The sequence below is a fragment of the Bos indicus x Bos taurus genome, chromosome 13 (genome assembly GCF_003369695.1).
Source record: "Bos indicus x Bos taurus breed Angus x Brahman F1 hybrid chromosome 13, Bos_hybrid_MaternalHap_v2.0, whole genome shotgun sequence".
Taxonomy (NCBI): domain Eukaryota; kingdom Metazoa; phylum Chordata; class Mammalia; order Artiodactyla; family Bovidae; genus Bos; species Bos indicus x Bos taurus.
In genome coordinates, this window is record NC_040088.1 from 3,579,133 (window position 1) to 3,593,941 (window position 14,809).

Sequence of the window (14,809 nt, forward strand, 5' to 3'; positions counted from 1 at the left end):
CCGGGGTGCGGGCAGGGCGCCGGCTGCTGCAGCCCGGGGGGTTGCGGGGCGCGTCCCTCGCTGCCCGCGGCCGCCCCACCGCGTGTGCGCCGTCCGGACCCCGGGGAGACCCCGCGGCCCGAGTGCCGGGATTGGCCGGCTTCTTCCCCCGGGAGCCGCAGCCGCGAAGCCAGGTTGGTGCGGCCGGGCCGGGCCAGCGCCCTCTAGGCAGCGGAAGTGGCGCTCGCTGTACATCCGTCCTCCCCGCCTCGCGGAGTTGGGAGAAGGAAGGCTGGGGGGGGTGGAAAAATAAAAGGAAAAGTCCCTGCACCATGTAGACCCGCGCGCCCCGCGCCCTTGCACCCCGGCCGGCCGGGGACCCCCCCTCGGCCCCCAGTCTGCGGCCATGAACGCGAGCAACGAGGGCGAGAGCTTCCCGGGCTCGGTGCAAAGTAAGTGCTTTTCCGGGCGCAGTGCGCGCTCCGGGGCCCGGGCCCAAGCACGCCTGCGACGCAGCGGGCAGGCCCGGGGCCCCGAAATCGGGGTGACGGCCCCGAGCCGGCGTCTCGGGGACCGCGGCGGGCGCGCCGGGCAGGAGGCGCCGGGGTGGGCCGGGGGCGGGCGCACCCGACCCGGCGCGAGGCGGGGGCGCTTGCCAGCCTCCAAAGAGCCCCCCGTGCAGCGGGCGGTGGGGGAGGGCTGGCGGCTCCGACCATCGCCCACCCTCTCGCGGCATTCCCCGCCCCCGGCGCAGCCTGGAGGTGGATTTGGGGTAACCGCGGCCACGCTGATGGGAAAACTTCTGTCTCGGTGGCCCCGAATCCTTGAAGTCTGGGTTCGGAGGACTGCACGAGGTCTGGCTGGCTGGGCTTGCCGGCTTCCTGAAAAGCCTTGTCCACGTTGAAGGTGGAGATCTGAATGGGGAATGGGGCCGTGGGCGTTTTCTTTGAGTTTTGAGTTTGAGGTCCATTTTCATTATGATGACAGCCTTTTTCAAGCCCGTGGTTTCGCCGGGCTCATTGTTTCCCTAAGTGTGGGGCTGAGCGCGAACCAGCCACCTGGGAGCTCCAGCGCTTATTTTTCAAAAAAGGAGGGGAAAAAAGCTCTGTGGGCCCCACCTACCAGGTGGTGGGGCCAGGGTAGAAGGGAGGAGGATGGGCTTGCCCTGGGCGATTCGGAGGCACAGGAAGTTTGAGAACCCCTGGCACTTGTTAGATGTTACTGTTACCGACTTGGAAGACACTGGCTCCTAAACATGTCTGTGTGTTCCTTGCATAACTTGTGAAAAGCGCAGATTTCCCTAAACCTCAGTCCCCGTTCACCCCACCTCCATTACGACTCTCTGAAGTGGGGGTCAGATGTGTCCGTGTTTATCCGTGTTTAAATAACCCACCCTAGCCCTTATTCTGATGCCCAGACAGGTTTGGAGAACTTTGTAGGGATAAAGAGGCTTCTCAGGCGGCGCCAGTGGTAAAGAACCCGCCTCCCAATGCCGGAGACGGAAGAGTCACAGGTTCGATCCCTGGCTTGGGAAGACACCGTGGAGAAGGGCACGGCAACCCACTCCAGTGTTCTTGCCTGGAGAATCCCATGGACAGAAGAGCCTGGCAAAGATAAAGGAATTCTTTGTGTTGATGATACCAAAAAAAAAAAAAATAGACCCAGTGTATTCTATTGGGTCTCAGTTCATTACAGATATTCAGAGGGGATATTTTCAAATTCAAATAGAACACCTCAGTAATAACCCCATCAGGTGACATGCTGGGGATCCCTGTGCTGGCCTTCTACAAGCACCATCTCATTTAATTCTCGTAACCATCTTATGAAGCAGAAACTTCACCCCATCTCCTCCCGAGTCCCACCATTAAGGAATCTCAATGATGCAGTCACTAGTCTCTTGGATTCTTTGTCTTCCTCTTAGCTTGGGCACCTCAGTAGCTACAGGAAGACAGTGTTAGAGAGATGAGAAATGTCACGTCCTTCCATCCATTGATTTCAGTGTTTGCAAGATGGCTTACAAACCTACCTTGCTCAGTGCAGAGTATCTTTTCTTAGAAGTCAACCAAATTGTATTTCTGCACAGAGATGTCTTGTCTTGGTTGTAATGGGACATTGGACATAATGCAAATATTTTATAATTTTTTTAAATTATGAAGCAAAGATGCCAACTGTATATGCACAAAGGTGGTTTTCATACTATTTAGACTCAGGGAAAATTGGGAATAATATACAAACCTTACAGTTAGTGAGAAATTATGAGGCTTAGAAAATATGGAATAATGTGTTGTCATTAAATAATTATATATATATATATATATAAAGAGACTTTAGTGATAGAGCATAATGCTTGTACAGCAGTATTGGGAAAAAGGTTAATTTACAATACACTATGATATAAACAATCTTTAATTCGATGAATGGAAGAAAATATTTTGTAATGTTCATGGTAGCCATAGGTGGAAAGACTGTAATTTCCCTCCTCCTTCTCTTCCAGATTTTCTGTTATAAACATGAATTTCCTTGTAATAAGGCAAAGAAAACTTTTAAAATAAAAATTCAGTTTGTCTTTTTAGTTAGAGACTTAGTCGTTGTATTTCTTTATTTAACAAACATTTATATAGCAGTTTCTAATATAGTGCCAGGACTGTGGTAAGCGCTTTGCAAGTGTTAAATACAATATTAATTCTTGATATTATTACTATAGTGAAATAATGCCTGTCAGGAATTAATTTTGCTTACAAGTAACAAAACTGAACTATACTGGCCTAATTAGAAGTCTGGAATTGATTGATTCTAGGGTTGATTTAGGGGATCAGTGAAGTAAACTTTTGTAGAGATCTTACTATTTACCTCATGTTACAACATGGCTGCAGAAGCACCTGGCATCACACCTGCATTCAAGGCTGAAGGGAGAGGTGAACAGTGCCAACCATGTCAGCTCCCTTTTTATCGTGCTTTTCCCTGAAGCTCTTCCAGCACTGTGCTGGAGGGATTCCCAAGTATGTCATGAACCAAAATTATTCAGGCTAGTGGTTCTCATGATGGGGGAGAGGGTTGGAATAGTGGGAGCACTGGCTCCCATAATGACTGAGAAGTACAATTACGTTTTCCTTGAGACAGGAGATGGTCCTCTGAAGCGCAAGGTAGCCTTCTTGAGGTGCAGGGAAGAACCTTCCTGCATGAGATACCACTAGTGCCCCCACAGGGAGTGATCAGGAGCATTACTTGGGTGGGTATGTTGCTGCTGGGGTGGCACTGGGGTTCTGTGTGCAAGAAGAGGGGAGTGGAATAGATACTGGGCCAGCAGCTAGCCACGCCTGTCACCATGCCCGTTTCTCTCACCGTGGGTCTGGTTTGTGTTTCCATTTCAAGCTGTCTGAAATTAACCTGTGACTCCCCCTCTGTCCCCTGGAGTTCCAGGTGGCACAACAGTTTTGGTGGAGCTGACTCCCGACATCCACATCTGTGGCATCTGCAAGCAGCAGTTTAACAATTTGGACGCCTTTGTAGCTCACAAGCAGAGTGGCTGCCAGCTAACCGGCACGTCTGGGGCGGCGCCCAGCACGGTCCAGTTTGTATCGGAGGAAACGGTGCCTGCCACCCAGACTCAGACCACCACTCGAACCATCACCTCGGAAACCCAGACGATCACAGGTATGGTTGGGGGGTGGGGCAGTCACTCAGAGTTGGCCTGGCTATGTCCCAGACGCCTCTTCAGATCCTGTTAAAAATATAGACACCCAGGGCCCACCCCCTAGGATTGCTGATTCATTATTTTTAACAAGCTCCATGGGGAAGCTAGCTGCCTGGCCAGGTTTGGGAACTGCTAGGTTAAAACATTAAGTGGTAGCAGTTATAAATTGTTGGCATGTGCTAAACAAAACTAACAGACAAAAACCAGGTTTTTAAAACAAAACCAAAAAAAAAGCTATATACAAGAAAAAAATACTTGCAGGAAATGGTAAAAAAGGAAAAAGTGGTTATTTGGGGGTGGTGGAAATATGTGTGTGATTCCTGAATTTGCATTATTTGTATAAAGGACAAAAAAAATGTTTAAGAAATTTTTAAAATCTATAAACAAGTACTGATGACTCCCCTTCCCTGTGCCACCAACTGGAAAAACAGAAAAGTTCATCCTAGTTCTTGGTCACGTCCAAAAGAAACCACAGATGGATCCAAAAGTTAAACATGCACAATGAAACCGTCAAAGTTGTAGAGTAAAAACTACATATGTGCAAAAGAAAGAAAGTAAAAGTGGAGTCGCTCAGTCGTGTCCAACTCTTTGCGACCCCATGGACTATAGCTGACCAGGCTCCTCCGTCCATGGGATTTTCCAGGCAAGAGTACTGGAGTGGGGTGCCATTGCCTTCTCCAGGGGATCTTCCCGACCCAGGGATTGAACCCAGGTCTCCCACGTTGTAGGCAGACGCTTTACCGTCTGAGCCACCAGGGAAGCCCCCACATGCAGAGAGACCCAAACACTCACACCCCTAAGCTTATTCCTTTATAATCTGCCTTACGGGATGAGACAGATGACTCCAGTAAGCACCCATTTATGAGATGGTTGGTAGACACACTGTTGCATCCTATGGGAAAATAGAGGATGTATTTGTTGGCTTTTAAAGGCATTCAAATTTTTAAATCAAAAAATATATTAATACTGTGCCTTCCAAAGAAAGCAGGTTATAGGATTGCTCCCCCAAAAGAAAAAGAATTGTTATGTGGTTGCAGATAAAGTTACCATTCTTCCACAGTAAAAACAATGTATAAAAAAAGCTTAAAGACAACTGGGAAAAGAAAATGAAGTACATATGACTAAGGCCTAATATCCTTCATATATTAAAAAAAAAAACAAACTCCTAAAAATCAATAAAAAGACTAAATGGAAAAGTCAGCAAAGAGCAGCAGTTGCTATTCAAGAGCCAGTAAATATACAAGGATGTGTCATTGAGTCATCATCCCTCAGTAATAAAGAAATGCAAATCAAATACTGCTTTCCTTTCCTTTCTGGAGATATCCATTCATATAAGCTGGGCAATTTTGTGATATCTTTCAAACTTTAATTCTTACATTTAAAATATTTCAAATTTTAAAATGTACACATTTACCCAGTATGTGCACTTGTGGGTATTTATCCTCTAAAACTTGACAAGTAAAAATGTACAAGGGTGTTTACTGATATACTGTAAAGAAAATGGAACCTTTGTAACGTATATGTCAGGAGATTAGATAAATAAATGCCATGATGGATAATGAATAATAATCTAACAATTAGATGAATAAATTCAGACAGTAGAATGTGACTTAGTCTGAAAAGGAAGCTAGATCTGTGTACCCACATAGAGTCTCAAGGTAAATATAAACCGGCGTATATATGCATATGTATTATATTCAAGGAAAGCTTCTAGAACAGGAATGAGGCAAGTAATGTTAATGAAAGATGTCAACTCTGCAGAAGGCATTAGGGGATGGTGGGGACGCTGGTGAAATAGAGAAAGTTGCTCTTTGGATTCAGTCAGTTAGATATTTGGGTTTTTCTGAGCAACTGAAAAATGTAAAATTTCCCAAATTTTAAAACTTTGTTAGGAAACGTTCCTGTCAGTTCAGTGGTTAAGAAGGTCCTCTCACTGCAGGGAGTACAGGTTTGATCCCCAGTCAGGGAACTAAGATCCCACATGTCAGGCGATGAGGGGGAAAAAAAAACTTGTTGGTCAAACAAAATACATCTGTGAGCTTGATCGAGCCCATCTGCAACTTCTGACTTGTTTTCAATGTTTTGCAAACAGTTAATTGGAGCTAAGATGTGGAGAACCTCTGAAGTGAGGGTACCAGCTTTTGCCTTATCATTTGCACGTTGATGCTGTGTCTGAGTTTTTTGGCAGCAGGTGAAGTTTGTGGTCGTTTCCTTACTGCATCCAAAATAATGTTCCTGCTGAAATGTGTTAAGCGTTGAATATAACTGATCACCTCGGAAACTCTCATCAGGTTACCCTGAGGTCTTCCCACTTTCTCCCGAGTTTCTCTTCATCTCATCTTAGAGGAAATCACCAGGAAAATGTTCGAACAGAAACTCACCTTAGGGATGGGCCTGGTACCACCTTCTCATTTTACAGCTGGACAGAGTGAAGCTGCAGGTGGAGATGAGAGATGGTCAGGGTCCCAGCACAGGTTCAGGACAGTCCTGGGACTCAGGTCCCTGGGCCCTTGCCCTCGTGGTCTTCTCCCTGAAGATTGAGTGTCAGGTTCTCTGTTCTCAGAAACAAGCTCCCAGTCACCCCACACCCGGTGTGAAGCCTGGGACCCGAGGCCCCAGGCCGGGGAGGCCCCAAGACCCTTCGTTTGTGGCCATTGCGTCTCGCTGGGCTCTGAGCCTTCCCTGCTGCCGTCCCCTCTGCCTTTTTCGCCTTTACCTGGCTGACACCAGCCCACCCTCAAAACCTAAGGTTCAGGACCATCTGCACACAGGACCTGACTGCATCTCAGGACACGCCGCCCCCTCTGACTCACAGTAGCTGTGATGACATCCTTTCTGTTTTCCGAGTGGGCCACTCTTCCTTGAGCCCCGGGGCATTTGTATGTGTTGCCCCCTCTGCCTGGAGCTGACTTAATGCTGGTGCTGGTGCGTGTGTCAGAGCTGGGCTTAACTGCATCGCCCCAAAGAGCCCCCCTCTGAGACCACACACATGGGCATTGTTCTCTCAGATCAGGTCCCCGTAATTAAATGATTGTTTGCAGAACAAATTTAAGGCCTGTCCCACTGCTGAAGCGTAAGCGCCACGAGGTCAGGGGCTGCATTTGACCCGCAGCATCATATTCCCGGCAGTGGTTGTGTGTGGAGTGAACGCACAGGGGCCCGCGCCTCACGTGCATTGGTGAAGCTGCCCGCGCACCACGTAACCGGCTCGGAGACCTTCGCCCGCCACCCGGCCTCTCCACGGCCCCGCCCTTGTTCACTGTAGCCGCGCCTCAGCTTTGCTGGCCACCCGGTACGCCTCGGCGCCCGCTGCGCAAGCGCTCCCCGCCGCGCAGAGCTGACGGGGGTGCCGCGCACCAGAGACGGGCTGCTGGGCCTTATCCCAGTCGGCAACCCTGGGCCGTGGGCAGGTCACTCACTCAGGTTCCTTGTCTGTAGAAAGGGATTATTAAAAAGGGTACCTAATACCAGTAGGTGCGCTTCCCAGGTGCCTCAGGGGTAAAGAACCCGCCTGCCACTGCAGAAGACGCAGGTTCGATCCCTGGGTTGGGAAGATCCCCTGAAGAAGGAAATGGCCACCCACTCCAGTATTCTTGCCTGGGAAATCCCATGGACAGAGGAGCCTGGCAGGCTACGCAAAGAGCTGGGCGTGACTTAGTGAGTAAACAACAAACAAATACTATTAGGTTTAGAATTAGGTGCCTAATATGATTGGGTTATTGTGAGACTCTGCAATAATCCAAATAAAGGACCTGGGACAGTCATTGGACTCAGTAGAGGACCGCCTTTATTAACATGAAGGGTGTTAATGTTTCCTTGGTGGCTCAGCTGGTAAAGAATCTGCCCGCAATGCTGGAGACCTGGGTTTGATCCCTGGGTTTGAAAGATCTCCTGGAGAAGGGAAACGCTACCCACTCCAGTATTCTGGCCTGGAGAATTCCACGGACTGTGGAACCATGGGGTTGCAAAGAGTCATACACGACTGAGCGATTTTCACTTTATTAACGTAAATGAGCAACTTTCACTTTCTTAACATCAAGATGCATGCCCAAGTGAGATGAGCAGGGTGCTGAGTCTCTGCCTGACCCAGCTGCTCTCCCTGCGTGTGCCTGCAGCTCTGCCCCGAAACAAGCAGCATCTTGCTTCCCCCCGCCCTTTCTTTTACACTGTTTATTTTGGTTTGCGGGGTCCAGCTTCCCCAAAGTTTGGGCTTCGGTGTTGCAGCAGCGGCAGTTTGGACCAGGGTCCCTTGGGATCTTGTTAAAGCCGCTAGTGCAGGGGCTGCACCTCCGAATCCGCCTGGCTGAGGCTCAGGCATCTGCATTGTTAACAAGCTCCCCGGGCGATTGCAGGCCTCGACCCAGTTGGAAAGATGCTCACCACCCGACCCCCACCCCGGCAGGTTCCTCTCAATACCCGCACCCAGACCTTGTCCAGGGTTATTGGTCCGTCTTCAGTCCTTGATTAAAACAGACCCTTCCTCCTGCTCAGTCGCTTCAGTCTTTGTGGCCCCATGCACTATAGCCCACCAGGCTCCTCTGTCCATGGGATTTTTCAGGCAAGAATACTGGAGTGGGGTGCCATGTTGGATAAAAAGTAAAATTAATTCTCTGCCCGCTAGCTTTGAAAGCTGCCTATCATTTGGCATTTGATTTGAGAACTTTTCTATAAAAGCAGTAACATTAGATCTTGACGCTGGTGGAAAAATCTAGCCTCCTACGTGCATTTTCTAAGTTCCCCGCTTGAAGCCATGGGGCTTGGGGTCAGCTTCCCGTGTTAAAGTCTTGGCTGCAGAGGGCCTTAGGAGCTGTGTGAGTGCTGCAAGTTGTAAGAGTTTGCGTTGTCTCCTTTTTAAAGTGGGACAGAAATACATAGAAAGGCCATGGAACTTGGTAGTGGAGAGAGTCTAGGTTCCTGAGTCAGACTGCCTGGGTTCAGATCCGAGCTACATCACTTCCCATCCAGGTAACCTCAGGCAGGTGACTTAGAGTCTCAGGGTCTCCATTTACCCAGCTGTAAAACGGGAGAGTAGAGATAGAACTCACCTCAGAGGGTCACTGCCAGGGGCTCCTACGTGCAGACATTCAAGCCATCAGGGTTAGTTCTCATTACTTACTTACTGAATCAGGGGCTGTAGAAATTAAGTGAAACAGTTCATGGAAAATTTTCTGCAGGCCCTGACTCATGGCAAGCCTCCAGACAGTATTAGTTGAACTATCACTGACTTTTCCCACCTCTTCTGGTTCATTCCTCCATTTTTAGGACCCAGGTTAAAAGTCACCTCCACCTAGAAGCTAGCCACGATTTCTCCCTCCCTTCCCCACCCCGAAGGTTAGGTTCTTCACCACTTCCTCAACTAGCCCTTACCACAGTTGCCATCAGTTTATTTGGTAATAAGCAGTCTTTAGCCAGAGAAGTGAATTCAGATGCTCCTGGGCTCAGGCAGGGGCAGTAAGTACGGCAGCAGGTGGGCTGTGAGGGGGAGTGGGCGGGCCGTGGAGGACCAGCAGAGGAGAGCCGGGGGGCGTCGGAGTCCCTGGGCGCTGGGTTAACTCCCCGGGGCGCGCCGTGCTCTTCCCCTGCTGAACAGAGTCACAGAACGTCCACATGGGACAGGGCAGCTCTGACTGTGCTGGGACAGGCTGGAAAGAGAACTCCTGTGTCGTCATGCCTGAGCCTCGGAACCCCGGGCATCCCCTCCTGCCCCGCTCCTCTCCTGCTTTATCGATTTTATCTGCTGCTCTAGCCTTCTCTGCATCTCAGCACTAGTCGCTAAGATACCAAGTCATAGGCTTGTCCCCACTTCCTGACAGCCTCCAGCGCAGGCTTCCTTGAAGCCTCCTCGCAGAATCATCTAACATGAGCCCCAAACATCTAAAACTCTACATGCTTCCAGGCACCCTCTTACTGAGACCCTCCACAGCCCCCGTGGGGCGAGGGTTCCCTTACTGTAAGGAGTAATCAACTTATTCAACTACAGGTGTGTCCCTGGGTGGTCTTTGGCCAGAGGTCATTGACCTGGGAAAGACCCAGCCCACCTAACTGATTTTGAAAGCCTAAAAAACAAAATTATCTGAAGGCTCAATTTGCCTGTGGGCCTCAAAGTAGTGGGTTGTTTTGTTTTCTTAATTTTAAATGACCCTTATTCTGTATTTGCAAAACAACTATTTAGTAGTAAGCAAGGTAGTGGTTTAACTTCTAATTTACTAGACTATAATCTCCCTGGTTTAGTCAGTAAGTTGTGTCCGACTCTTCTAACCCCATGGACTGTAGCCCACCAGGCTCCTCTGTCTGTGGGATTTCCCAGGCAAGAATACTGGAGTGGGTTGCCATTTCCTTCTCCAGGGGATCTTCCGGACCCAGGGATCGAACTCGGGTCTCCTGCACTGCAGGCAGGCTCTTTACCGACTGAGCACTGAGCTATGGGGGAAGCTCCATAACCTCCCTGGAGCAGGCACTAATCAGTCTTGCTTTTCGGCCGCCCAGCCCCAGGCCTGGTACATCCTAGGCGCTCAGTAAAAGTTACCGAGTAAATGCAGTAGGGGGCGCGGTTCGGATTGAACTCGTTCAAGCCCGTGACGTTCATGGCGTGGCGCCGGCTCCATCGTGAGGGTCCAGTGAGGACGGCTCTGGGACTGGGGGGTGCCAGATGCTGGAGCCGAGATAATGGAGGTGCTTCCCTTGGAGGATTCCAAGCTCGTCCGGGAGCGGAGGAGAACTTGTTGTAAGACACAGAAGCCCAGCCGTGTGTGACCAGTGCAGAGAGTTCATGGAGTAGGTTGGTCTCGGCGGGGAAAGCCACGGGGAAAATGATGAGTGAGATCACACGCATGATAGACCTTGAGAATCTCACCTGCCTTTGGGAGGAAGACAGCGGGAGGGGGGCATTTCCTCCTGCTGGTCTGGAGGTGGAGAAGCTGGTCCCTGCTGCTGAAGGGGAGATCTGATCACAGTGGCTGGAGATGATATAGCGCCTACGGACTAGCGGCCCCTGCTTTGATCTGGCCTTTATTCTGAAGGAGCTAGGGAGCCACTGAAGGTTGTTGAGTGTGTGAGCAATTCAGTAAAACAAACTAGGTAGTGAGTTGCCAGGGGAATCTGGCAATAATAATAGTCATAGCTGACTCTTGGGTGTGTATGTTAGTCGCTCAGTCGTGTCTGACTCTTTGTGACCCCAGGGACTGCAGCCCACCAGGCTCCTCTGTCCATGAGATTTCCCAGGCAAAAATGCCGGAGTGGGTGGCCATTTCCTCCTCCAGAGCATCTTCCCCACACCAGGGATGGAACCCACGTCTCCTGCACGGGCAGGCGGATTCTTTACTGCTCTGCCACCTGGGAAGCCCAGCTAATTCTTGCTGCTGCTACTGCTGCTAAGTCGCTTCAGTCGTGTCCAACTCTGTGCGACCCCATAGACGGCAGCCAACCAGGCTCCCCCTTCCCTGGGATTCTCCAGGCAAGAACACTGGAATGGGTTGCCATTTCCTTCTCCAATGCATGAAAGTGAAAAGTGAAAGTCAAGTCGCTCAGTCGTGTCCGACTCTTTGCGACACTATGGACTGCAGCCTACCAGGCTCCTCCACCCATGGGATTTTCCAGGCAAGAGCACTGGAGTGGGGTGCCATTGCCTTCTCCCAGCTAATTCTTACATGCTGCTTATTATTGTGCCAAGCAGTTTTCTCAGTATGTGAAGTAGGTTTTCACAACTTCAGTTAATGAGTTTAACGTTTAATTTTAAAAAATTAAATTTTTGCAACATATATTAGCTACTAATCATTATTATCCCTGTTTTACCCGTAACGAACTAAAGCATGAAGGCGTTAAATAGCTTCATGGCGGTGACAGAGCCAGAAAGGGGCTTGAAGCCAGACCTGGGGCTGGGAGCCGAGCTCCAGGGCTGCAGAAGCCCCTCAGCACCCTTGGTAAAGTCCTCATCACAGCCTTTCTCAAAAGAGCCCCCTGGAGCTTCAGTAAGACGGAGAACCCCAGCCCCCTCCCTTAACAATCCCATCTGGGTAGTTCTGAGCAGGGTCCTGGGAGTCTGGGCCAGCCAGTACGGGCTCGGGTTAGTTCAGATGCTTTTGGTTGCTCTTAATAACACTAAGCTACAAGAGAGCTGGACTGTGAGGCACTGCTTATCTCAGGATAAGAGCTGGCAGGGCAGACCCGGGGTTTCTGGGTCTACTTGCTCTCCCCGGCAGTAATGCTTCTCATGGCCACAAGGTGGCTGCTTTCCTCCTCAAGTCTTCACTCAGCCCTGCTCAGGGATGGGGAAAGGGACCTTCTCTTTAACAGCTTCCCCAGGAATCCCAGATGCCATTGGCTAGGATGGATAACAGGCCCAGATCCACTGTCTTGGTGTAGCCAGGCCAGCAAGGAGTCACGGAGAAGGGGCTTAGCAGTGGAATCCAGCCCCAAAGCCCTTCTGGCCATCCACACTCCTGCCGGGAGAAAGGCAGGAAAGAATGGAACTCTATCGGTGGCAGTGTCTGGCACATGGGTGCTTCTTTTTTCAAAACAGATGTCCACAGCAAGCTGCAGTGTCTTTGTCCCAGTTCCTAACCGCAGGGCAAGCGGGTCTGATCGGTCCAGCTTCTGTGCCCCTGTCTGCCCCCAGACCAGCCAGCTGCTGCAGAGAGAGGGGCGGGTCCGGAACCGGAAGCTGGCGTTGGGCTCAGCCCTTGGAGCCGGGACTGTGGGGCCCACCTGAGGATCAGGTGTGGCTCCCATGAGGGGAAAACCCTTTAGAAGAGCATGAGACTTTCCTTACAGAATTCTCCCAGGAGGTGAATGCTGAGTTTGCACTCGAATCAAGGCCCCTAAATGTGAGCTGTAAGCATGGGCAATGTGGGGAAGAACAAACAATAGATTTAAATATGTGACAGTGAAAGAATAGCCTTAATTTGTAAAGATCATTTACAAGTCAATGAGAAAAAAGTAAAAATTTAATAGAAAAAAAAAAAAAAAGAGCTAATAGCCTGAACAGGCAGTTCATAAAGAAGGTATGTGAATGAATAAAATATAGTGAAAGGGGATTTTTTTACCAATTATGAAAGAAATGCAGATTAAACTAAAACGGTCTCATATTGTCCTGACAGATAGTGTGTGTGATAGCCAAGGTGAAGGGGAGAATATGTATTGATTTAGATTTTCCTAAAGGATCTTATAGTTATGAGTCACCAAGCCATAAAATGACCATTGCATTTTGACCTGGTTCTTCAGCTTACAGGAAGGTATCCAGAGAAACTAAAGAGATAAGTTAAAAATTTTGGATAGGTGTTATTTATAAAGGTAAACCCCTAGAAACCAACTCAGTGTCCAAAAAAGAAGAAAAGGTTAATTTAGCTGGGACAGCCCAAATGTGGCATTTTATGTAGCCAGAAGAAATTGTTTTTTGGATGAATTGATAACATGGCAGAATGCTTTCACATAGCAAAATTGTTTAATCGTTTAATAAAAAAGAAAAGCATACAAAATGATTTAAGCCATGATCTCAGTTCTGTATTTTTAAAATCTGTGTAAAAAGAACAGGTTGGCCATCTGATCCATCACTAAACAGGTGTTCCCTGAGCCCCTGTGCGTGCCGGGTTCCACGCGAGGGTCTAGGAAACAGTGATGGAGGGAAATGCACGTCCTCACTGGGCTCATCCAACCGAATGGTGGAGAGGAAGGGCGTCGGATACTTTGCCACATAACTAGTTACAGCAGAGATGAGTGCTTCAGAGGAAAAGTGCAGAATTCAGCGAGCATGTCATGCAGGGGTATGCTGCCACGGGGGGACAGCCTGGGTCAGGTTTTCTCCCCGCGTTTCTGTGCTCCCAGGATTTTCTAGTCGGTGTTTTCTTTTGTTTTGACAATATAATACACTTTTAATTTTAAAAAAGAGAAAAGGATTAAAACTGGAGTTTTTAAGTTGAAGACAAGAAAGGAGAAGCAAAGGGACTTGGGAGATGTGGATGACTTCAGATGTTCGAAGAGCAGTTTCGTGGGAAGAGCTGCAGTTGGCCCCTGTGAGCTCCGCGGGTCTAGGACATCCAGTGGGTCCCAAGCTCAGGGCGGTTTTGGTTCCTTATGAAATTCATGTGACAGTCTTACTTTTTAAGCAACATCATGGGTGAATAATTGAACACCCGAGGTGCTCCTGCTACAAACCGAGACTGCGCGTAACAAGCTGTGTGTCTCAGACGTGCAGCTGGGCACACTGGCAAGCCAGGGAGAGCCCCAGAGTCAAAACCGAAAGCAGGTGTGAGGCTGTGAGCTGCTGGGGGTGGAGGGGGAGGCGTGGGGGCTGATCCAGAAGCACTGGAGTTGATTGTAAGAGCCGTGCCCACAGGGGAGACGAGGCCTTGAACTCTTGCAGAAAGTTATCCCTATAGCTGAACAGAACTGGGCACCTGACCACCCACACCCCCAGAAAGCGGCCGCTCATGCTACAGATCACCCCAGTGGAAAGAAGGGTTGAGAACATTCTTCCCTGGGGGAAGTCACATCTCTGCTAGAAGCGCATCCCCGGCTCAGCAGATCTGGGTGCTTGGGGTTGTCCCCGCTGCCTTCACGTCTGCTGGACACTCAGATTCCACTGTTTACGCCAAATCTGAAGACAGACAAGGGACCGCCCCCTACCAACGACCCCTCCAGTTGGATGCCTCCCCTAAAGACACCGAAAGCACGTGCAGCAAAGGCAAAAACAGACCAGCAGGACTGCATCAGTTTCTGTGCGCCTAAGGAAACAGCCAGCGGAATGTAAAGACAGCTTCCTGGGTGGGAGGAAATATTTGCAAACCAGATTTCTGAAAAGGAGCTGCCCCCCAGAATACTCTCAGGGTTCCCCTTTGCTGTGACTCACCACAAAAGAGATGCTAAGGCTTGTGGGGGCGGGGCGGGGGCGGTTAGCAGACAGGCCCGGCCATCTCCAGGGACGGTGGGTATCCCAAGCTCAGGATCATTCCAAACCCAGGACTCGCCTCCCGGAGGGTCACAGACTCCGCAGCCGGACTGTAGGGAGTGCCTGACCACTGTCACAACCCCCCAGCCCCTGTGCCTCCCAGTCTTCTTTCCCACAAGCTGGGGTATCACGGTGGCATGACCAGCCATCCTAGTTTTATCTCAGGTCCTATGACCAGGGAAGCCCCTCGGTCC

The 14,809-nt window shown here is 49.9% G+C and overlaps 1 protein-coding gene across 3 annotated transcripts in view; it reads left to right on the forward strand.

Annotated features, from left to right (window-relative positions):
• The first annotated feature begins 230 nt into the window (after positions 1-230).
• Positions 231-14,809, forward strand: part of ZFP64 (ZFP64 zinc finger protein) — a 75,376-nt gene continuing 60,797 nt past the window's right edge. The window contains exons 1-2 of one of the 3 annotated variants that reach the window (XM_027558242.1): positions 231-431; positions 3,394-3,633. In XM_027558242.1, the coding sequence (XP_027414043.1) occupies positions 386-431; positions 3,394-3,633 (286 nt within the window). In that variant the 5' untranslated portion in view covers positions 231-385. The remainder of the gene's footprint in view (positions 432-3,393; positions 3,634-14,809) is intronic. The other 2 variants (XM_027558245.1, XM_027558243.1) reach the window with 2 other exon arrangements.